Below are 23466 nucleotides of genomic sequence, written 5' to 3'. Positions count from 1 at the left end.
GAGGTGGCTAGATAACAGAGGTGGCAGTCTATATGATGCGTACTGAGACAGGGGCGGCTAGTTTTACTGCACAAGGAAATCCTAAATTAAATAAATCACTTTATGAAAATTTTTAATAAAATTTTAAAAAACTGACAGCGCACTTCACTCAGTCAATAAGGTCTAAATTCATGTTAGTTCCCGGTACTACCTACTAGCGCCACCGGAGAGATTTCGAACTATTCTTTAAGCTGACAGCTGGACACTTTTACAACCGTCTTATCATAAAGTTGCTAACACACTATCGCACCGCACCAAGGTCATTGTGGGACGCACCCATAAGTAAAAGGGAGAAAGCGATATCTCTTTCTCCCTCTTACTTATGGGTGCGTCCCACAATGACCTTGGTGCGGTGCGATAGTGTGTTAGCAACTTAAAAGATAGCTCTCCTTTACTTCTACACTCCATATCACAAGCGTTAAAAAAGCGCCGGCGCTGCTGTCAGTTGGCTGTCAAGTGTCAATTTTTGGTGTCAATCGTCAAGATTATTATTAGTTTCACCTTAAAAATGTCAACTTATGCTTACTAATTCCTGAAATATTCAAGCTATAGTCAAATAATACATCGTAATAGCAAATAAAGTATGGCTTTGCTGAGAAGCCCGCTCCACACTCGTGCGCGAATCGCGGCGCGAAGCCGCGAACGCGAGTCTGGAGTCGATTTCGCATATCAGCGAACTAGACTCCACATTCGCGTTCACGGCTTCGCCCGCGATTCACGCGCATAGTCTGGAGGGGGCTAGATGCGTACGTGGCAGTACGACTCACAAGTGATTTTTAAGCGTTCATATGAACACAAGTATTGAAAACGGTAAAAAAGCGCCAACGGCGGGTTTTAACGCAACGCTTCAAAAGTCAAAAGTCAAAAATACTTTATTCATGTAGGCCTAGTAACAAGCACTTATGAACGTTTTACATAATAATATATTATCTTAAGCTAATTATCAGAGCAATTTATTGAAGTTAATATTATTCCATAGTAATATTGGATTATTATACAGATCAAATTTAATACTAAGAATTTCACAAAAAGATCGTCAAACATAAAAAAAAATTGTATAAAAAATACTAGTCTAGAATGTTTCTAGAATAAAATCTAAATGTCAATAACAAATGTCAATAAAACTTAACAAAGAAGTACATACATTGAATTATCTATTTCGAGTCACCATTAAGCTGTCGCTATTAATTAAGCTAACCTTCAAGCGCCCTCCAGGCTATGCGCGTGAATCGCGGGCGAAGCCGCGAACGCGAGTGTGGAGTCTAGTTCGCTGATATGCGAAATCGACTCTAGACTCGCGTTCGCGGCTTCGCGCCGCGATTCGCGCACGAGTGTGGAGCGGGCTTTAAGCTGTCGTGCGAATGGGGCCTTAGAACTTGCTTAAGTAGCTAACACACTATCGCACCGCACCAAGGTCATTGTGGGACACACCCATAAGTAAGAGGGAGAAAGAGATATCGCTTTCTCCCTTTTACTTATGGGTGCGTCCCACAATGACCTTGGTGCGGTGCGGTAGTGTGTTACCACTTTTAGAACTCTCTGTGAGCCTGTGAGCTATTTCAGTCATTGCGTAAAACGCCAAAATGTAAAAAGATGTTTGAAGTATAAGCATGGCTAAACTATATGAATCCGAAATTTTAAAAAGAAAAAAAAAGTAGATTTTCACCGATTTGCGACTGCCTGCTTCAATGTCTGTGATGTCTATTTTCAATTAATTTTCCACTACAGAAACTAATTATGTTAAGTTATTCAATCCGCAAATATTAAAGATAGTGCACTATTTTACTAAGCCTTGTGACAAAGAAAAAATAATCTACGTAATAGACGTAAAGGGAACCACAAAATATTGATTGTTGCCTATCCAATGAGATGACAAATAATGTCAAGTGTGTTTTAATTTATCAATAAAAACTTGCTGTTAAAGCTAAACGGTGACAAAAACAAACGGAATGAATTTGGATAACTCTTCAAGAGAAAATTCCGAAGCATTAGATTCCATCGGTACAGTGAGCCCTCGGGAGAAGTGTCACGGCATGAGGGAGAAAAAGTTATCGACGGCGTCACTCACGAACACCGAGGGGGCGCGGCCGAAGGTGGTAACTGTGAAGCATCCCGAGTCCAACAAGCCCAAGCCCACTGCCAAGAAGAACAAGCCCATACAAGCCGATCTCGATGTTATCAAAGAGTTCGTGCGATGCCGAGAAGAGGGGGTGCGCAGACTCGATCTCAGTAAGTCCTCTATCACATCTCTGCCTCCAAATGTCCGCGACCTGACTCACCTGGTCGAGTTTTATTTATATGGAAATAAGCTGGTGGCCTTACCAGCAGAGTTTGGATGTTTAACTAACCTTCAAACATTAGCATTAAACGAGAACTCCCTGACCAGCCTTCCAGATTCCCTCGCTAATTTACGATGTTTGAAGGTTTTAGACTTACGTCACAACAAACTCAGTGACATACCTGAAGTTGTGTATAAACTTACTTCACTTACTACATTGTTCTTACGTTTCAACAGAATCAGAGTGGTTTGTGATGGCATAGCCAACCTAACAAATCTTACTATGTTGAGTTTAAGAGAAAATAAAATTAAGGAGCTAAGTTCCGGTGTTGGAAAACTTGTTAATCTGGTCACCTTTGATGTGTCCCACAATCACCTGGAGCACCTGCCCCAGGAAATTGGGAATTGTGTAAACTTGTCCACTCTAGACCTACAGCACAATGATCTCCTAGATATACCTGAAACTATTGGGAACCTCCAGTCACTGACACGTTTGGGCTTGCGTTACAATAGATTGACGGCCATACCGTCCACTCTAAGCAATTGCAAACATATGGATGAATTTAATGTAGAAGGTAATTCCATATCTCAACTCCCTGAAGGTCTCCTTTCCTGCCTCAATGAACTCACCAGTATCACTCTGTCCCGTAACTCTTTCGCTAGTTACCCTGCCGGAGGACCCGCACAATTCACTAATGCTTTCTCTATTAACTTGGAACACAATCAAATTGATAAAATCCCGTATGGTATATTCACAAGGGCTAAGAATTTAACAAAGCTTAATATGAAAGAAAATTTATTGACCTCTTTGCCACTGGATGTTGGTACCTGGGCCAACATGGTGGAGCTGAACCTGGGCACTAATCAGTTAACAAAGTTACCTGATGACATACAATGTCTTCAGAACTTGGAAGTGCTTATACTCTCTAATAATTTGCTAAAAAGAATCCCCCCTAGTATTGGAAGTCTTAGAAAATTACGGGTTTTAGATTTGGAGGAGAATAAACTTGAAGTGTTGCCAAATGAAATAGGATTCCTCCAGGATTTGCAAAAATTAATAGTACAGTCTAATCAATTGACAACCCTGCCTCGCTCACTTGGGCATTTGACTAACCTGACGTCACTGAGTGTGGGGGAGAATAATTTACAGTATTTACCAGAAGAAATTGGCACTCTTGAGAACCTAGAGTCGCTATATTTAAATGACAATCCCAATTTATGCAATCTGCCATTTGAGCTGGCTTTATGTGTTAGTCTACAAATCATGAGTATTGAGAACTGTCCATTAACTGCCTTGCCCCCTGAGGTGGTGTCCTCTGGCCCGTCCCTTGTCATCCAGTATTTGAAGTCCCAGGGTCCATATAGGGCGATGTGATATCAAGATGATTGTTTACCAGCCAGTGAGGGCACTTAAGCTTCACTTGTATGTGAGGGGTAAACTTTCAGGCAAGTTCCAAGTAAAAATGTATACTCAATATCCTTTTTATGATTTGAAAAACATGTTTTATTGTAATAAAATAGCAAGATTATATGTAGTATTAACTGTTAGGAATTTTCTAATAACAATAGGTAGAAGGAAATCAAATTTTATATAATTTCCTTGATTAAATAATTCCAATATAAACTTACCTATTTATGTATGACTAAATTGTTTCGAGCTTCCTTGATAATAACAAATAGTTATGTTAAGCATTAGATCTTCCCAAGGTACTGTTTATTATTTTAATAAGTGTACTAAAGATACAGTTATACCTTTTTAAATGATGTTGATCAATGTATAGATATTGTAATTTTTGTTTATATGATAATTTTAAAATGTTATTTGTCTTAGCAAACATTAAAATAAAATATGTATACTATGTAATGTAATTTATGTAATTGCAAATGAATTTTTTTGTTACATATTATCATTATGTAAGCACAATTATTAGTTTCAATCAATTTATTGTATAAGCAAATGTCAAAATAATGATTATCAATTTATCATGCTGCATACACATAAAAATAATCTTATCTTTTTCTACAGGGCTAAACACTTTTTGTGTACTTATATGAAGTTTTATAGTACTTCAACATCAAATCATGAATCATGATGTCAGCATCTGCAGCTTGTGAAAGTATGTTAATAATGTGATGAGTCATGCATAATTGTGAAGTTCTTATTGATCTTCCCTTAGTAATATGTTGTAACCAGCCGGATCTCAACGCTTTGTCATGTGTAGAATAAGTTTGTGAAGATCATTTTGTTTACTGATAGAAGTACGAAGTACATATTAAGTGTCATAGTAGAACTTGCTCATGTTTGTATAGCTGTCTTTAATGTTATTTCGATAGTACTGTCTATATTTAACAAGCATTTGAATATTTTAAATTAGTTTAATATCCCTTGGTATGATGGTAGATAGCAGGAAATGAGCTTAAATTATGAACCCATGTCACTCATGCCCCTCCTTCTCATTTTCATTCCCAACTCCTCAGCTTATGGCCCGATTCACGCTTCTGATACTAGGTACTTTTCATTTCTCCAGATTATACTAAGATAGTTGAGGTATTTATTGATTTTTTGTCACAATTTATTTGTTGTGATGTTGTGTAAGTACTATCATAAATGTTGATAGGTGTGCTGTCCTATTTTATTGCATTTATTTTCGTATTCATTAAAATAAATAGTATACTACATTAATATTAGATGTGTATATCACATTTTGTTAATAATAAACGTGTAATTCATATAATTTGTGTAGTTGTTGGATGGGATATGTTCTATTCTCACATCACAATGTTTTATTTGCTAATAATCTTTACCGGCTTTACTGGCTCTCATGTCCAGAGCGTGAATGCGCACATGTTATGGTAAGACTTGTAAAATAAACTATAGTTGTGCATATGGTCACATTTTGCTTTAATTTCAAAAATTTACTATGTTAGATATGATATAAATTTTATACTAGTCATTGAGTTTTTGGTCTATAAAAAATAAAAAAAATATTTTACTACTACTTCTCTGTAGACTATAATGGTCATACATAATCATAAGTAATGATACGAAAGGGCATGTTTGTGGTACTGTATACTTGCTGCAGAAGAAAGTACCATCAGCACAATTTTTTCTCTAGAAGTCTGAGCATTTTAGGTACCTTATTCCATTGCAATAGGGTTGAAACTGTTATGTCGCCGATCGTACTGTTGTAGGTACTAGGAGTGTTTAATTTAAGCCAGTCAAATTTTGAATCTTAGGAGATCAAATGGGAGGCATATTACCCTAACGCTACGTCTTACGTAGGCGAACAACGCGCGAACGCGGCGCGGCGCGGCGCGGCGAAATCAATCCTTTGATGCCCATAGAAGTGTCCTACGTAAGCGATCTCGTTGCGAACGCGGTGCGGCGCGATTTGCACGCGAATGTCAGGCGGCGCGGCGCGGCGCGGCGCGGCGGCGGCCGCTTTCGCCGCGCCGCGCCGCGCCGCGTTCGCGCGTTGTTCGCCTACGTAAGACGTAGCGTAAGGCTAAAAAGAGCCATGGTTGAGGCGGCGGCCTGTTAGGATTTAGTTACCGGATGATTGTTCTCTTAAATTGTGCTGTAATTGCATTTATAGCGGTATTTTTATTCCTATTGGGTTTAGCAATTACAAACATGACGTTGTTGTGAGGCTATTTGTTTTCTTATGTTTAAAATGTACCTATACTTAACCAATATAATCCAATGCAATTATAATTAGAGAAAATCGATATCATACTTTGTTCAAGACCGAAATACTGATTTCCAGTAGTAAAATGTTATTAGAACGTATATTTCTCTGGATGTTTAAGACAGTAAATGTTTATAATTAATAATTAAGATTGCATGAAATACATAACTTTGCTTTGATCCAAAATTTTATTAGGGAAGTGCTTTGTTACAAAGATATTGAATGAAGAGTCTTCAAATAAAACTTGTTCTAATAATGTTGATCCGTGTGTAGGTAACAATGTTTTGAATTTATGTAAACATGATTATATTATATATAATAAAATATGATTATATTTATTCGTTTTTTTTAACACTTTCGCAACCGGGAAAAAATCGGCGCACTACCCCAGAAACCGGTCGTCTATATCTGCGTACAAAACAACCCGCTGGGCGGGTTGTCCGCCATCTGAGCAAACATTAAAGTGGTAACACACTACCGCACCGCACCAAGGTCATTGTGGGACGCACCCATAAGTAAAAGGGAGAAAGCGATATCTCTTTCTCCCTCTTACTTATGGGTGTGTCCCACAATGACCTTGGTGCGGTGCGATAGTGTTAGCTACTTTACGAGTGCCTACCAGGTGGGTTCTCGGCAGTCAAAGTGTTAAAGTACCCCATTTTTAGGGTTCCGTACCCAAAGGGTAAAACGGGACCCTATTACTAAGACTTCGCTGTCCGTCCGTCCGTCCGTCCGTCCGTCCGTCTGTCACCAGGCTGTATCTCACGAACCGTGATAGCTAGACAGTTGAAATTTTCACAGATGATGTATTTCTGTTGCCGCTATAACAACAAATACTAAAAACAGAATAAAATAAAGATTTAAATGGGGCTCCCATACAACAAACGTGATTTTTGACCAAAGTTAAGCAACGTCTGGATGGGTGACCGTTTTCTTTTTTTTTTTTGTTTTTTTTTTTGCATTATGGTACGGAACCCTTCGTGCGCGAGTCCGACTCGCACTTGCCCGGTTTTTAATGTGTTGTTTCGCGCCATCTAGCGACCCACATATGTACCTATAGTTTACATTTTTTAAGGTGAAAGAAGAAAGAAAGAAAGTCATTTATTGTAAAAACCTTCTACATACAGCGCCATTTCATTTATAAAAAAGAGAGAGAAGAACTTACTCACTAAAACACTTAAAGCTAGTTACAGGGTAATTTCTAAGTAAATGTTACACAGAAATAGACAAGTCCACCAGCAACGTGAAAAAAAAAAGAAAAGAAAAAAGGAGTAAGATAACTACAAAAATTCAATTTGGCGCCGCTATAGTGGCTACAAAAGGACACCACTCAGCATATGCTCTGGTATAAATACCACAGCGCTGGTATTCTGTGGAGCCCCAGGCCGGAGGGTAGTTTAGAACAATTACCTAACGGTAGTGGCAACCAGACAATATTGCAAAATAAACATATTAATATGAAAAATATATAAAAATACTGATAATATAATTACTAATAAAGTTACAAATTGGCTTAATTGTTATGATGGTAAGGATAGGTATTATATATATGTAGTATAAGACATTATTCGAGGTTGAGAGGTTGAAATATAAATATAACTTATAGTCACATTCGGAAAATTCGAAAAATTGGTTTAAATTCATGTAAAACTCTGGCAAATAAAAATAAAAAACTTTTATGTCTGACAATTTGAGAAATCCATGGGACGCAACGAGCACGACAATTGCAGGCTAAAGAGATATTTTCTAAACTGGAGTTTAAATGAGGATAGTGTCTTGGAGTTACGTATAGGCGGGGGTATGTTATTCCAGCACTTCGTGGCAGAGTAGCGAAAACTGCCACGAAATGCAGCAGAACTGCCGTGTCTCGGACAGATAAGTCGAATGGCTTCTCTAGTCGGGCGGGCGGAAAACTTTAATTTGTTAAAGAGGTACAGAGGTTGTTGAAGATGGACAACACCGAAAAGCAGAGACGCAAAATGCAACGAACGTCGTGCATCCATTTTCAGCATCCTACCACTATTAAGATAGGGAGTCACGTGAGTCCGTGGAGGGATGGGGAAGCAGAACCGAGCGCAGGCATTTTGGATGCGTTGGAGGAGTGTCTTAGAGCGAGCTAGTAGGCAGCCGTTAATGACAGTGTCGACATAGTTAAGCCTAGATAATATAAGCGTGTCACATAATTTTATTCTAATGTCAACACTAAGGTATTTACGGACCTGGTAAAGTACTTGCAGTCTATAAAAACAGCTTTTAGCAGCTTGTAGTACATGTTGTTCGAAACGTAGCTGTTCGTCAACGAGTAGTCCGAGATTACGTGCTATGGTGACACGTTCAGAACTCTGGTGACCGTTTAGAACTCTTGAGCTTAGCTTAACAGACAAGAATATCAATACAATAAAATTGATGAAACGTTGTGATATTTTTTTCACTTGTGCTTTAGAGCCCTTTTCTTCACTCAAGATTCTGAATTTAATTATTTCACTTGCTTGGGACATAAAATTGTTCCTTGCAGCAAAAACTCAAGTTTTCGTGGATCTAGGTATCTAATGACGAAGATTATTTTTATAATTTTCGTATTAGTTCGCATCGTGTGTAACAGCGGAGTCTGTACCTACTTCCGTTATTATTATTTTTTTCGCTTTTGCTTGCTCGTGTCTCAATTCCACATTCGCAGGTAAAATACAACTTTGCACCCTTGTATAACAAATAACTATTTCATCACACTCGCTCAGTACATGTGGAATTGCACGCAGGTTTAGCGGGAGTTATAGAAAAAGCATTTTCCCTGGGGAGTTATGAAGTTTCTAGTGCCATAATTAACAGTTTTTTGTCTTTATACTTAATTTTTGTATCGCTAGTGTGATGTAAAACATTGTGTGTAACTCGGGACGTAAGTAATAATATTGCAAACTCGAGTCTATAAATCGCTCCGGCAAGCCGTCGGGATTTAACTTACTCTCGTTTGCAATATTTAACTTACGCCCCATGTTGCACAATGTACTATTATTACCTACCTATAGGTAGAAGTTATTGCAACCATAACATCCTTGTACAATATCCTCCAACATTTGAAGTTGCGTTTGGTTATGTCGTTAACAAGGAAAAAACCATAATAAATTCAATAATTTATTAAGTGCAGTTTTACACATGATTTAGTATTAAATTGCGCATTTTGTTCTTATATAAATAATTGAATAGGTACCTATTTATATACACAATCGTTACTTTCAAAGCGTTTTCTGTAAATAAAAGCGGCCTAGTACAAAACGATTTTATGAAATTATATAAAACAAATGCCGTACTCGTCACGATACATTGTAAATGCTTTGTTATTCTTAATCTAGGTTCTCATGCATACAAAAATATTTTGTTCAAACGAATGACTAATGATAAACACCTTTATAAACATAATCGCGCATGGAAAGTGCACCATTTACCATGAGAAACCATTCGAGTATGATACAGGTCCCGCACTATCGGCTTTGGGTTAAGTAGATATTTAAACTAATGGGTAATTAATTGGATGGTTAACTTTAGACCAAGAAAATTAACGGTCTAAAATTCAGGGCGTAATTCTATAGAAAGTTTTCGTACGTTAGTGTTTTATCTATCTGTGTTGTAACCTGACTATAATGTGGTTTTAAATGTTAGCTGCGCCCTTTTTTTCATAATCTTTATTACCCATATATTAGCTTTCTTCATAAGTTTTATACTTATCCTATTTAGTTGTTGCCAGTCCTTGATCCGTCTAGATTGCATATACTGGAAACTTTGCCTTGCCATTGACTGGCATTAGCAAGTGCTTTATGGTGTCAAAAGCGCCTGAGCGACTTTGTGTTCAGGGTTTGTCTGACTAAACATGTTTTAGGCCTTCCGTAGACGGATAAGAGCCCATCTACGTGCACACTAGCGCGACTGCTAAATAATCGTGATTAAATTTAACGAAAGATATTTAAAAAAGGAGGCCGCTACGTACCGTATTTTGTATTTAATGGTTTCTCTTATAATGTGTCATGCCTTTGCAAATAGATCCGTACTGTACCTTGTGATAAGGTGAAAAAGGGACCTTACAGTAATGCTACTGTGAGATTCTTTTTCCTCTTATAGCTTATAGGTATATAAATGGGTGAATCAACTTCTTTGTCACGCATTGCCATGGTCCTGAATTTAGATATTTAGTAAAACATACATTTTTGTGGTAGTTATAAGCCCTTTCCATAAGGTTGCCTGCCTACTGGAGCGGAGCGGAGAGTGAGATAAAAATCCACCAATAGAATTGCATAAAATCTCCGCTCCTCTTTGCGCTATTGGTGGGTTTTTATCTCGCTCATCGCTCCGCTTCAGTAGACAGGCACACCAAGTGACTAGGCACCGTAGGTGACTAAGCAATACTTAAGCATGTTAAATATGATACATTTTTCTAACAAACTGTGCCACTATTGTCCTCTGGATAACGAAACAGAATAACAACACAAAAAAGTTGATCCACACATATACACTGAGATCCCAAGTCTAAGTTAAGGACACTTTAATCTCGCTCTCTTATAAACAACCAAACAGATAAACACTTAATAGCTGCAATGTATACTGTCAATAGTAAAAATACTAAGTCAAAATGAAAATACGTATCAAAAGACATACCTACAGGTTATTTCGAGCACGCCCGTACAAACTGTTAGCTACTAAAGCTATAGATTATTTTATAAAGCATATGATACGTTCCTAAATAACCACAACAAATATATTTCTTCAAACTCATACAAATATAAATGCTTACTCATAAAGTTAGGACGCTAGCATGAAGATATTCGGACATTGACCCGAGTGTTCCTATCTCTATTGCACGCGCGTAATTAGGTATATTGCTGTCTCGCCCATGATCCCGGTGGACAATACCACTGTGCGAACGGGACAGCAATATCATGATGCGCTTGTGATAGAGATAGGAACTGGCGGTTCAATGTTCGAAATTCTTCGTAGATAGCGTCCTTTGGAAATCTTTTCGCAACTAAATTATTGAACATATAATTGAGTATGTCAATATAACTAGCGTCTAAGGTCAGTCCTTGTTCGGAAGTCGCATAAGAATATAATATCTCAAAGCTTCCTATCGAGGTTGCATGTACAAAAATAATAGTATTCATTTTATTCTTAACAGTAACAATTTGTTTCTAACCGTTGGAGATTCTTTACAATAATATCTACACGTATTTACTGACACTTATATCTATTCATAAATCTTTGGCATAACCATTTGCTTGCTTCTGCAGCAATGTATAAATTGTGATGATTCGAATATCACATGTATAAAAAAAGTTGAATGTTGTCTATGGCACATTTAAAACGGAGTGGTACTGATTCAATTTCAAAGAATTTGCGGAAGGAAGTATTATATCATATCATATTGGCATACATTTGACATATTTGGTAATTACCTATACAGATTTTTTTTACTGAATATGCTCTCATGAAAACCATCATTTAATTTTTATGTAATAAACACAAGATGTGATATTAAACCAATTTTCATTAAATATTTCTCACTAGAGAGGTCGGAAAGCCAAAAGTTAATAGCTGAATTGGAGCATGAGACATTGTTTGCGAAAGAAATCAGTCTAATAAATAAAAATCAAAACAACGGTTTCTATTTCAAATTTTGAATACTGATCCATTCGTATTCGTAAACAACCTGGATAGTGAGATTTCGATCACGATTGTTCTATTTAAAAAAACAAATTGGCCACCATTTCTTAATTTGAGAAGGAAATAGCGCCTGTTCCAGAGAGCATTTTGAGTTTTGCAGTTAATTTACTAACTAAGCGAGTATTCACGAATGAGCACTATATAACGGATTAAGGCTGATTTAGACGGCGCGCAAACTCGCATGCGATTTTAGTTACATTGCGGACTGTCGGTTACGTCCAATTCAACCGACCGATTAAAAGCCGGAATGTAATGAAACTCGCATGTGACTCTCGCACCGTCTAAATGAGCCATTAGTGAGCAAGTGACCGGTGTAGAAACAGATTATTACTGTTGGAGATTCAACTGCAGTCACGTTCAGTGCTGTCCTGGCATATTTACATGATGAGACACTTCCGCTGATGCCTCTTCTGCGGCTCCGGTCGCAGGACCGCGCGCACGGCCTCGTCGAACACCTGCAAGAAATATAACGACAAATAAGTATAGCCTCCTAAGTCCCTGCGTACATTTTTTGTACATATTCCAAAATCTATTTTGAACTTTTAAGCCAGCTACTCATTAGCGAGCCGTAACCGTAACCGTTGCATGTACTGTAACCAAAAAAACATAGTGTGTACGTGGTTCGCAGGTTTACGCAAACCTAATGAGTATCCGGCTTTATTGTGTAACTAAGGGTTCCCATTTCAAAAACAAAACAATTGCTTCTGGGTCTCAAGCCTCCTCCACACTAGTGCGCGAATCGCGGCGCGAAGCCGCGATTCACGCGCATAGTCTGGAGGGGGCTTCAGGAGAATAGGTAAATCTAGGTTTGAATAAAGTAGTACCACCAGTAACGCTGGTGCAGTCGCTATCCGAATGAATGTAGTGAAATTGCATACAGATAACAAAGTATCGATTATATGTATTTTTGGCATGGTAAACATATGCATTTAAATCACAATCTTACAATAAACACATTAAGGCCTTATTTAGACGGTGCGAGAACTCGCATGCGATTTTTATTGCATTGCTGTATTTGATCGGTCGGCTGAATTAAGGATGTCACCTCAATAGTCCGCAATGTAACTATAGTAGACCCAGGCCAAACGGACTACCGGAGTTGTAAAACTTCTCATTCACGCTCGCGTGGTCGAGTGAGAGTAGGGTGAGAGAGATGGAGATATGACCCCAGTTGTCCGTTAGTTTTGGGTCTAAACTCGCATGCGAATTCTCGCGCCGTGTAAATGAGCCCAATAAATCAAATAAGATAACTTCTGAGGTCAAAGGTGCAACTTCTGCGTTGTACTCCAAAACGGACTTCATTATAAACTTTAATTTAATGGAGTAGAGCTCTATTTGTACCACGGCATCATGAGATGATACACAACCTTTGTAAAAGTGTCCGTAAGATATCGTTTAGCCTATATAAGTAGCTACACTTACTTATTGCCCACATATAATCACGCTTTAAAGACGTATAACGAAGGCAATGAAGCTATCGATATTAATATTAACATTTGCAATGGCGTGTCCTAGTGAAATTTCAAAATCATATAAAGCGCCTTCCTTGTTCTTGAACCACGGAGGCGGCCCATTGCCAGTGCTAGGGCAGAAATACAATAAAGAAATAGGAGATTTCTTAAGGAATGTGTCGAAATATATAGACTTTAATCGCACGGAAGCAGTGATAGTGGTGACGGCGCATAGAGAAGAGGATGTAGTGACGATATCGTCAGGCGAGCGGCACGGGATGGTGTACGATTATAACAACTTCCCGGCGGAGAGTTACGTGTGGAAACACAAGGCGCCCGGCGCGCCAAAGTTGGCACGCAGCGTGCACGCAGCGTTTACGCGCGCCGGTATTCCAGCAACATTAGATCCGGTCCGCGGATGGGACCACGGAACATTCATCCCTATGATGCTCGCGGACCCCGCCGCGCGAATACCGATTCTTCAAATATCTATATTGAAAAACCAAAACGCCTCGCAGCACTTCGAGCTAGGAAGAGTTCTACGTCAGTTTCGTGACCAGGGCGTCGCGGTAATCGGCTCTGGGATGTCTTACCACAACATGGCGGAGTTTCGTAAAGCCGATATTGATAGTGATGGGGTCATAGTCAATAAGGAGTTCGATGAGTACTTGACGGATGTGTGCACGGGTGAAGATTTGAAGAGGATTTTAAGGTGGGAGGAAGAGAGAGGGGCGAAGGAAGCGCACCCGGAGGGAGAAGCCGACCACCTGATGCCGTTGATAGTGAACGTTGGGGCGGCGGGGCTGGCGTCGGGGACGAAGGTGTTTGACTCAATTTTCATAGGAAAGTTTAAACTGAGCGGATTTGTTTGGAATTAGAATAAAGAAGTATGAGTTATTAACAAAATGTTGATACATGATACTGTGTTTTCCATTAAATGTGAAATGATAATAACAATATCTTTTGATAATCCAGTTCTTCCAGCACCTCTCGCTAGTCGCTCATCTTGGTCGTGACATCATATCAGGCGCGAGATAACTTACTTACCTTCCTACCTTCAGCTGTTTATTTCTAACAGTGTATATACCACCATATTGAAATACCGCCACCATATTGGTTCCTTTCATTTTATTCATTCATCATAAACCTGATAAGTTGATAACACACAAGTTCGAGCACGCGCTACCTGAAGCCCTCCATATATTTAACGGCCCTAATGAACAAGTCATGAACTAATTATAGCAAAACGAGACAGAAATGTGAGGGATTTACTTGTTTCACCTACACTTGTAAGCTAGGCACCTTTGTGTTTCCAGAGGTCTACTGTGAACCACTGCGTTCATTCATGATGTCTTTTTCTGCGGTATGCTTACCAACTACAAGTGTATGGGTAACTGACCTGTTTGAGTCCGCGTTGCGTTAGCGCCGAGCACTCCATGTACTTGACAGCTCTAATTTTGTTCGCCAGCTTCTGTCCCTGTTCTCGCTTCAGCGGTGACATGCCCTGCTCGGACAGCAGGCTGAGCGTCTCGCGGTCATCTCGCAAGTCGATCTTTGTACCTGGAATATGAATGAGGCTTAAGTTACTTCAAATACAGAGCAACGGAAAATATCCGAAGGTGAAACGGGATCTCTCTAATACTCGTTTATAAGGCTATCCCTACTCGCTTAAGCGTTTAAAATAGCCGTTTTTAAATGTTTGGGCTGTTGAATGATTTGATAACACATTTGCTGCAAGAATCGTCGTTTTTAGGGTTCCGAACCCAAAGGGTAAAACGGGACCCTATTACTAAGACTTCGCTGTCCGTCCGTCCGTCCGTCTGTCTGTCACCAGGCTGTATCTCACGAACCGTGATAGCTAGACAGTTGAAATTTTCACAGATGATGTATTTCTGTTGCCGCTATAACAACAAATACTAAAAACAGAATAAAATAAAGATTTAAGTGGGGCTCCCATACAGCAAACGTGATTTTTGACCAAAGTTAAGCAACGTCGGGCGTGGTCAGTACTTGGATGGGTGACCGTTTTCTTTTTGTATTTTTTTTGCTTTATGGTACGGAACCCTTCGTGCGCGAGTCCGACTCGCACTTGCCCGGTTTTTATCGTACTACATGTTAACATAAGGGTCATGTTTTATTTTTTTACTCACCAACTAAAATAATAGGTGCATCAGGGCAGTGGTGTTTAATTTCTGGATACCATTTGGAAGTAACATTTTCGTTTTTTTTTTTGCTTTATGGTACGGAACCCTTCGTGCGCGAGTCCGACTCGCACTTGCCCGGTTTTTATCGTACTACATGTTAACATAAGGGTCATGTTTTATTTTTTTACTCACCAACTAAAATAATAGGTGCATCAGGGCAGTGGTGTTTAATTTCTGGATACCATTTGGAAGTAACATTTTCGTATGATGATGGGCTGAAACAAAACCATTCTATTAGTTGACCTCATACTGCATACCATTCATATCTAACAATGAGTCATTGTATTGTTGAGATGAGACAAATCTAATTAGTAAACAACTGCTTATGCAGTTGTTGTTGAAATGACCGAGCTAATTCTTAACAACTAAATTAAGGAAGTAAACAATTTAATTCAACAAATGACTGATCAAATAAAAGGATATAAGAAATAGTTTCATAAAGTATGCATGTTTCAAATAAAGTAAACTACACAAAACTAAAAAACTGATATTGCCTTAAAAGAATGTCGGCCAATCTTTAAAAGTTGCCTATCTTGTGTACCTCCAAACAGCCAGCCAATCTACTGTAACACAAGTCTAAAACACATGCAACTCTTTTTCCATTCCCATTGTGGAAGTTTGCTAAAAATACATCTAAAGTAAGTCAAAGGGAAACAAGTTTAGTATGAGTTACCTTGTGACACTAAAGCATATGAGGAAGACATCGGTCTGTGGATAGCTTAAAGGCCTAAGTCTGTCATAGTCTTCCTGCCCCGCTGTGTCCCACAGGCCTAGAGAGACTGCTACTCCGTCCACTACCATTGGTGCTGAATAGTTGTCAAATCTGTGAATAGAGTAATATTGTGGGATTTAATATGTGCAAACAAACACAAGACAAGACAAATTATTTATTTGTAATCATAGGTAACAACTTGCTCATGTTTGTTTTAAGGGGAACAGAGAAATAATTTCAAAAGCAGTTGTTGAGTGGACATTTGATGGGTTTAAGAACTTCAAACAGTCCAGTCCCACTCTTTTGTGACAACCTGTCATGCCAACAGAACCCTACTAGGTTCTCTCATAGATGGAAGATTAGATGGCAGTTGCTTCAGTGGAAAAAAAAAGACTAGAATTAAAATGCAATAGGGAAAGAACTAAGAACTTAAACTTGTTGAGAACTTGTAATTACAAGATTTTCATAACTTAAGTGAATAAACCACTTTAAAATTACACTAAAATTCTTTCAATCAATCATCAATCAATCATCTTTCCATGCATTTGAACATACTTGGATCATTTTAGTTCCAGTTACAAAACTGTTAGTGGGATTGTGACCAAGAGGTAGAATAACTATGACAGTGAGGTTTGTAAACATTGAACATAGCTAGGTGTGACATACAATGTTTGAGATATCAAAAACAAAATTCCTGAGGCTAAGTAATATATAGAAAAAAAAACGTCAAATCGAAAAAGCGCGGGAAACGTGAAACGTGGCGGTCAAGTTTTAGGTTTCTCGTAAATTTAATTTCAATTTTAATATTGTAGATCAGGGAATCGGTAATTTGTATATAATTTTTCGCATAGTTTGTATATATTATTGTATTTGTATATATAATTAGTGTGATTTCGTCGTAGTTGGTAAGTTTTTACTTGTATATATGTAATGGGGGACAAAGATCCCCCCGACCCTGGAGGTGAAAACCTCCAGGTCGGAAGTAATATAACAATAGAATCGGCTATGGACACGGACACTTCTGTGGAAAGCAGGAGTGAACGTAAAAGAAATAAAAGTCAAAAACGATGCAAAGCATGTAATAAAAAAAGAAGGAAGAATAATGGCGGGGACTATTCGTGCGATTGTCAGGAGAACATACAAGATAACCAAGCTCCTTTAAAGACTAATATTCAGCCTAACATAAATTCTTCGGATAAATTAAATACAAACAATGACACTACTAGCGCCAAGGTTGGCAGGAATTTATTTTCATCATCAGATGTTGCTCCCTTTACGGTGCACGTTCAAATTAAACAAACCGATGCAAAATCTTCTTTACATCCGGTCTCCTTTGGGAAATTTTTGGTCAAAAAAGGTTTCAAAAACATTATAAATGGAAGTGTTAAGCGCATTGGTAGGACACGTATTGCAATGTCGTTTTCAAATTACATAGATGCGAACTTATTTGTTACTGATACGTGTCTTGAGTCAGAAAATCTTACGGCATACATCCCGTCATTTTCGGTGACCCGTATGGGCTTGGTTCGTGGTATTCCTGCACAGTGGTCGGAGGAAGAAATAATTTCCAACATTTCCGTGCCCATTGGGTGTGGAAAGGTACTAAAAGTACGTCGTTTAAATCACAGAGTTGTGGTTAACGGTTCTACTACCTGGCAACCTTCCGAGACAGTCGTATTGACATTTGATGGTCAAGTATTACCTAAACGAGTCTTTTCATGCTACAACTCCCTTGCTGTCGAATTATACATTTTTCCCACCATTCAATGTTTTTTATGCTGTAAATTCGGCCATACAAAAAACAATTGCCGTTCAAAGCCCAAATGCTTTAAATGCGGAGAAATGCATGCGGGAAATACCTGTCTTGTGGAGGAGGAGGATGCCATTTGTTGTTTGTGCAATGGCTTCCACTTTGCCACAAACAGGTCTTGCCCAGAATACGTAAGACAAAAAGAGATAAAAGTCACTATGGCTAATAATTGCATCTCCTATGGAGAAGCAGTTAAACTGCACCCAGCCATATCGAAATCGTTTGCAGACATGGTCAAATCACAAGTGTCACCATCGCATACTCAATCAGATTTACCTCGTAACAGTGTCCAAACTTCAGTTCCAGGCCCAAGTTCGAATATGCGCCCTCCTAGCCATAGCAGTAGAAAAACAATTTTTTTGAAACCTCGTTCTTCTGTTAAAAAGACTACACATGGCTATGATGTGGCTGCACATCGGGCCATTATAAGTGAATACTTCATCCCTTCTCCTCAAAATGGCTGTGCTCTACGTCAGGAAACAGAAAAAGAAGACAGAGTAGTAATCGCTGAGTCTATTGAGGCCCTAAGAACTCTATTGTCTAAGCCAAACCTTACTTTACCGTCCCACGTTGCCCCTATGATTGACTCACTTACATTTGCAATTAAAAATAATGGACAATATAATACAGTGGAATTGCAGAAGCATAATCAATAAAAAACATGATTTAATTCATTTATTAAATAAATTTAATCCATGTGTTTTTGCCCTATCTGAGACATGGCTCAAGCCTGGAGCTCTCCTCAGAGCTACTGGCTATTCATGCCTCAGAGAGGACCGTCCTGATGGGTGGGGCGGGGTAGCTTTACTCGTCAGGAATTCTGAATCATTTTCATCTGTACAGCTTCCATCTCACAGTGATGATTTCTCAATTGTTGCTGCCATTGTAAATAACATCTGCATTCTCTCTGTATATATTCCTCATCAATCATCTTTTATTTTTAACGAATTAGAACACATAATTTCCTCTCTACCTAGGCCCTTGTTGATTCTAGGAGATTTCAACTCACATCATCAGTTTTGGGGCAGTTCAGTATCCAATTATAATGGACTTCGTGTTTTAAAAATCTTAGATGATCACAATCTTTGTGTTCTTAATACTGGCTCTCCAACTCGCCGTACAGCGCCTACAGAATCACCCAGCGCTGTTGATCTATCCATTTGCTCTGCTGAACTTGCATCTTCTTTCACCTGGCAAACTCTTGATTCTACATTTGGTAGTGATCATTATCCAATTATAGTCTCATTTCCTTCATCTACACGTCCATCTCCGAAACCTAGCCCTAGGCTTAAATACAATTTATGTAATGCTGACTGGGAAAATTTCAAAAGCTGTGTAGAGAAGAAATTGTTGTTTTTGCCTAGTTTAGATGATACTGACATAGTTGGCTGCTCGGTTGCTTTGGCCAGGGTGATCACAGAAGTAGCTGATGATGTATTTCCTGTAAAGAATAGTGTAATTAATAAAATTCCCTCTCCACCTTGGTGGGATCCGGATTGTTCCCAAGCAATTAAAAATAGAAAGGAGGCTGAGAAACTTTATCGCCATGCTATGACAACTGAAAACTTTGAGTCGTACATGCAGGTTGCACGTGAGACCAAGAAATTGTTGCGTAGGAAGAAATATGAAGGTTGGAGACGATTTTGTGCGTCTCTCAATCCCAATGTAAAACCTTCCATAGTATGGAACAACATCAAAAGGTTCAGACATGCATTCAATGAACCATCAAGGCGTACACTGCCTCCTAATCTTGCACAACAATTCATAGACAGACTAGCACCTTCGTCTGTCCCTGAAGAGTTTGTGTTCCGACCTGCAACATTTTTATATAATCCTTCCTTAGATTCCACCTTTAATTGCCCTTTTAAAATGGAGGAATTAAAAGGTGTGCTAAGCAATTTAAAAGATAGTGCTCCTGGTGAAGATGGAGTGCCTTACTCATTTTTAGTAAATGCCAGTGATGGCATACTTTCTTATTATCTAAGCATAGTAAATTCAGTTATTCAGTCGGGTATAGTCCCAGATTCATGGAGATCCCAAATAGTTATTCCTATTTTAAAACCCAATAAACCAGCATCAGATGTTTCTTCCTATCGCCCTATTGCCCTTTCTTCAGTATTTGCAAAAATAGCTGAACACTTAATTAAGAACAGACTAGAATTTTTTGTTGAAAAGAACCAATTACTATCTCATAGTCAGTTTGGATTCCGAAAAGGTAGGTCTACCTATGATAGTTTGGCAATATTAATTGCAGATATACGCTTGGCTTTTTCTAAAAATGAGTCAGTAGTAGCCGCTTTTCTGGATATAAGTGCTGCTTATGATAATGTTCTGGTTTCTGTGTTACAAGAAAAGCTTCTCAAGTTAGGCATTCCAGAAATGTTAAGTAATTTTGTAATAAACCTTTTATCTGAACGGTCCATTAGTCTTCTTATAGACGACAATAATAGAATTTCTCGTTTAGTGTGGAGAGGACTACCACAAGGATCTGTATTAAGTCCATTGTTATACAATATTTATACATCTGATTTAGAGTCGTCTCTAAATGGTACAGTTAGGGTCTTACAGTATGCTGATGATTTGTTACTTTACTCACCAAATCTTTCTCCTGAACAGGCCAGTAGATCCGTCACTTGTTCCTTAGGTTTCTTAAAGTCATGGTTAGTTTTTAATGGCTTGGAACTTTCTGTTCCTAAAAGTGTTGTGGTTTTATTTACTAGAAAGCTATTTCCTCCTCCAATCAAGGTGCAATTTGATAATTACTCCATTTCAGTAAAAGATAAAACTAAATTCCTTGGTGTCATTTTAGACAGTAAATTAACAGGCCTCCCACATTGTGAGTACATAGTTTCTAAATGTGAAAAAAATATTAATATCCTTAGGTGTGTTTCTGGTGTTTGGTGGGGTTCACATCCTTTTTGTATGAAACTAATGTACAATGCCTTAATAAGAAGTATTTTAGATTATGGGACATTTTTGTTAGAGCCTGGATATGTAGCTGGATTCCAAAAACTAGACCGCATTCAATCTAAAGCCCTGAGAATAATTTGTGGTGCCATGAATTCAAGCCCTATCAATGCTATGCAAGTTGAGTGTGTTGAGCCTCCACTCCATTTACGACGCCAATATCTTTGTGATAGATTTCTTTTCCGTTGCTCCCAATTTTCTAATCACCAACTCTGGTTTATCTTGTCTAGCCTCCTTCTTCAAATAACTACATCCAATTATTGGAAACACAAGAGTCCTCCTTGTTTAATCAAAAGTTTTCAAAAACTTAAATCTATTTCAGCCCCCTCTGTTAGCTCTTCTACACTTCCCATTTTTCAGCATGAATATGAGTCTCTTACATTAGTCCCTCCGGTTCTCCTGAATATAGGTATTTCAAAGAATGATATAGATCAAAACCAACAGTTTCTGGGTTTTATTGGTACCGACTGTCAGGGTGCTAACCATATGTATACAGATGCTTCTAAGATGTCCACCAATGGCTGTGTTGGTATTGGTGTTCTTCACATTCAATCCAATATTTACCAAAAGATAAAATTGCCTCCAGAATCCTCTGTGTACAGTGGCGAGTGCTTTGGAATCCTGAAAGCACTAGAATTTATCATCATAATGCATCTTAAGAAAACAATTATTTTTTCAGACTCTTTAAGTTCTCTTCAATCAATATCTAAATTTCCTTTCAAATCTAAATCTCATAATCCAATTATTTATCAAATTCGTAGCCTATTGTTAAAATGTCATCTACAAGGGTATTCTGTCTCTATTGCTTGGATTCCTGGTCACAGAGGGATTAAAGGCAATGAAAAAGTTGATGAATTAGCTCGAGATGCGATTAGCTGTGGAGACATGTTTCCATTTAAAAATGTTGTTGAAGACCTATTAGCTCTGCCCAAATTATACCTACGAAAGGAGTGGACGAAACAGTGGACATCGGGTGCAGGTACTGCTCCTGGGTTACACTATCGGAGCATTCAAACTTCAATTCCTGCCAAACCATGGTTTGCTAAAATCTCTTTGTCAAAACCGGCTACCAGTATGTTAATCCGAATGAGGTTGGGTCACGTATGTACTCCACAACACCTGAAACTGCAAAATCGCGTGGCCAGTTCTGCATGTATTTGCGGAGCTGATCCCGCTGATCTTAACCATATATTTTTTGCTTGCAACCTACATGATTGTTCCTTATTATTAAGACAGCTGTCAGATATAAAAGTTCCATTTCCTACATCCATTACTTCACTCCTGCATATTAATGACTCCTCTCCATATGTATTTAAAATATTATATTCATTCCTTTCACGTCATAATATAAAACTATAATTTATTATACTTTTCCTTTCCCTGATCCTAGTCCAAAATTCCGAATTATCCGTTATATTGTAATCCTTCAATTCCGTTTCCCCGTTTTACTCGTTTGGCTGAATGCGCCAGGAGCGCGATGCCATTAAAAAAAAAAAAAAAGTAATATATATATGTGTGTATACGTATACCATAATATTCATAATAACTATTCTTTTATTAACTTTCACTTGTCTACATATATTCAGTTTACTTAGAACATTTAAAAGGCCTCTATAAAATGCGAAGCAACAACAGATGTCCATTATTTACTTTTCGTAAAATTCCAATATGATTAACATTGATACTTACACTGTGGGTACATATTCACCAGGAAAGCTGTCTGTGGTGTACGATATAAGCATGCACGTCTTTCCGACGGTGCCATCACCGACAACCACGCACTTGATTGGTCTTCCTGAAGACATCTACGAAGAAAATACATAAAACGTACCAGATCCAAACTATGAGTCATTTCAATAAGACACATTAAATGTATTAATATTTACCTTCTCCTTAAGTTTCTTACGAATTATCACAAACGGAAAACTATAAGTAACACACCAAAACTTATACAAAATCTATAAATAGGAATAAACCTCACTTTTTGGGAAGGAAAGGAAACGCATTCACAGCAAAGATGGATTATGGCTGGACATCATGATTTCTGTAATCTGTGGATTAATGACATGACTGCAGATTAAGCAACATTTGTATTTGTCTATGGTAATCTGCCACAACGCGAAAATCATGTGAAAATAATGAGATGAAATACATACTGCCAATCGTAATAGCCATAACACACTACCGCACCGCACCAAGGTCGCGACACGTTGAAAGACGGTTGCGAATTTCCTAATTTTCGTACTTGTATCGTAAAAAACTATTTTAATTACGGCGCAAGCGAACGGCACTTCTATATTAATCACTAGATGCATTCCATCTCACTCTTTTGCGCTGATCCAAGATTCAGGGAGCCAAATTGGCGTCTTGCGTTCGCACGTCCTGATTCGATCGGGCAATTGAATCAGATTGGCGAAAAATTTACTAATCTGAATACATTTTTATTTTAAGGCGTATCCAGACTAGTAAATTTTTCACCATACTGATTAAATTTGGCTCGCCGAATTAAACTGCCGATAATGACCGATATTACCGATAAAATGAGGTGCGGACGCAAGAATACCAATTTGTGAGGCCAGTATTTTCGTTCTGGGGCATTTTTTTCAATTT

The 23466-nt window shown here is 38.3% G+C and overlaps 2 protein-coding genes and 2 long non-coding RNA genes across 5 annotated transcripts; 2 read left to right on the top strand and 2 right to left on the bottom strand.

Annotated features, from left to right (window-relative positions):
- The first annotated feature begins 1706 nt into the window (after positions 1-1706).
- Positions 1707-5588, top strand: LOC134674754 (leucine-rich repeat protein soc-2 homolog). Its single transcript, XM_063532889.1, has one exon. The coding sequence runs from the start codon at positions 1989-1991 to the stop codon at positions 3690-3692; it is 1704 nt and encodes a 567-aa protein (XP_063388959.1). The 5' UTR covers positions 1707-1988; the 3' UTR covers positions 3693-5588.
- Positions 5589-9122: 3534 nt separating this feature from the next.
- On the bottom strand, positions 9123-22929 carry LOC134674883 (ras-related C3 botulinum toxin substrate 1). Of its 2 annotated transcripts, none has more exons than XM_063533040.1 (6): positions 22743-22929; positions 22546-22661; positions 16041-16190; positions 15500-15582; positions 14563-14723; positions 9123-12167 (listed from the first exon to the last, which is right to left on the bottom strand). In XM_063533040.1, the coding sequence occupies exons 2-6, from the start codon at positions 22659-22661 to the stop codon at positions 12090-12092; spliced, it is 588 nt and encodes a 195-aa protein (XP_063389110.1). In that variant the 5' UTR covers positions 22743-22929; the 3' UTR covers positions 9123-12089. The 2 variants fall into 2 exon arrangements, with proteins under 2 accessions (XP_063389110.1, XP_063389119.1); XM_063533049.1 differs by having other exon boundaries at positions 22838-22921.
- LOC134674928 (uncharacterized) lies at positions 18385-21888 on the bottom strand. The gene is made up of 3 exons (XR_010099666.1): positions 21796-21888; positions 21340-21486; positions 18385-19330 (listed from the first exon to the last, which is right to left on the bottom strand). It is a non-coding gene; the product is annotated as an uncharacterized LOC134674928 (long non-coding RNA).
- LOC134674920 (uncharacterized) lies at positions 19223-20309 on the top strand. Its single transcript, XR_010099664.1, has 2 exons — positions 19223-19342; positions 19875-20309. It is a non-coding gene; the product is annotated as an uncharacterized LOC134674920 (long non-coding RNA).
- Positions 22930-23466: the final 537 nt, after the last annotated feature.

This window comes from Cydia fagiglandana, chromosome 2 (assembly GCF_963556715.1).
Source record: "Cydia fagiglandana chromosome 2, ilCydFagi1.1, whole genome shotgun sequence".
In the NCBI taxonomy this organism is placed as follows: Eukaryota; Metazoa; Arthropoda; class Insecta; order Lepidoptera; family Tortricidae; genus Cydia; species Cydia fagiglandana.
Note: the sequence above shows the minus strand (reverse complement) of the source record. Positions and strands in the feature narration are given on the sequence as shown.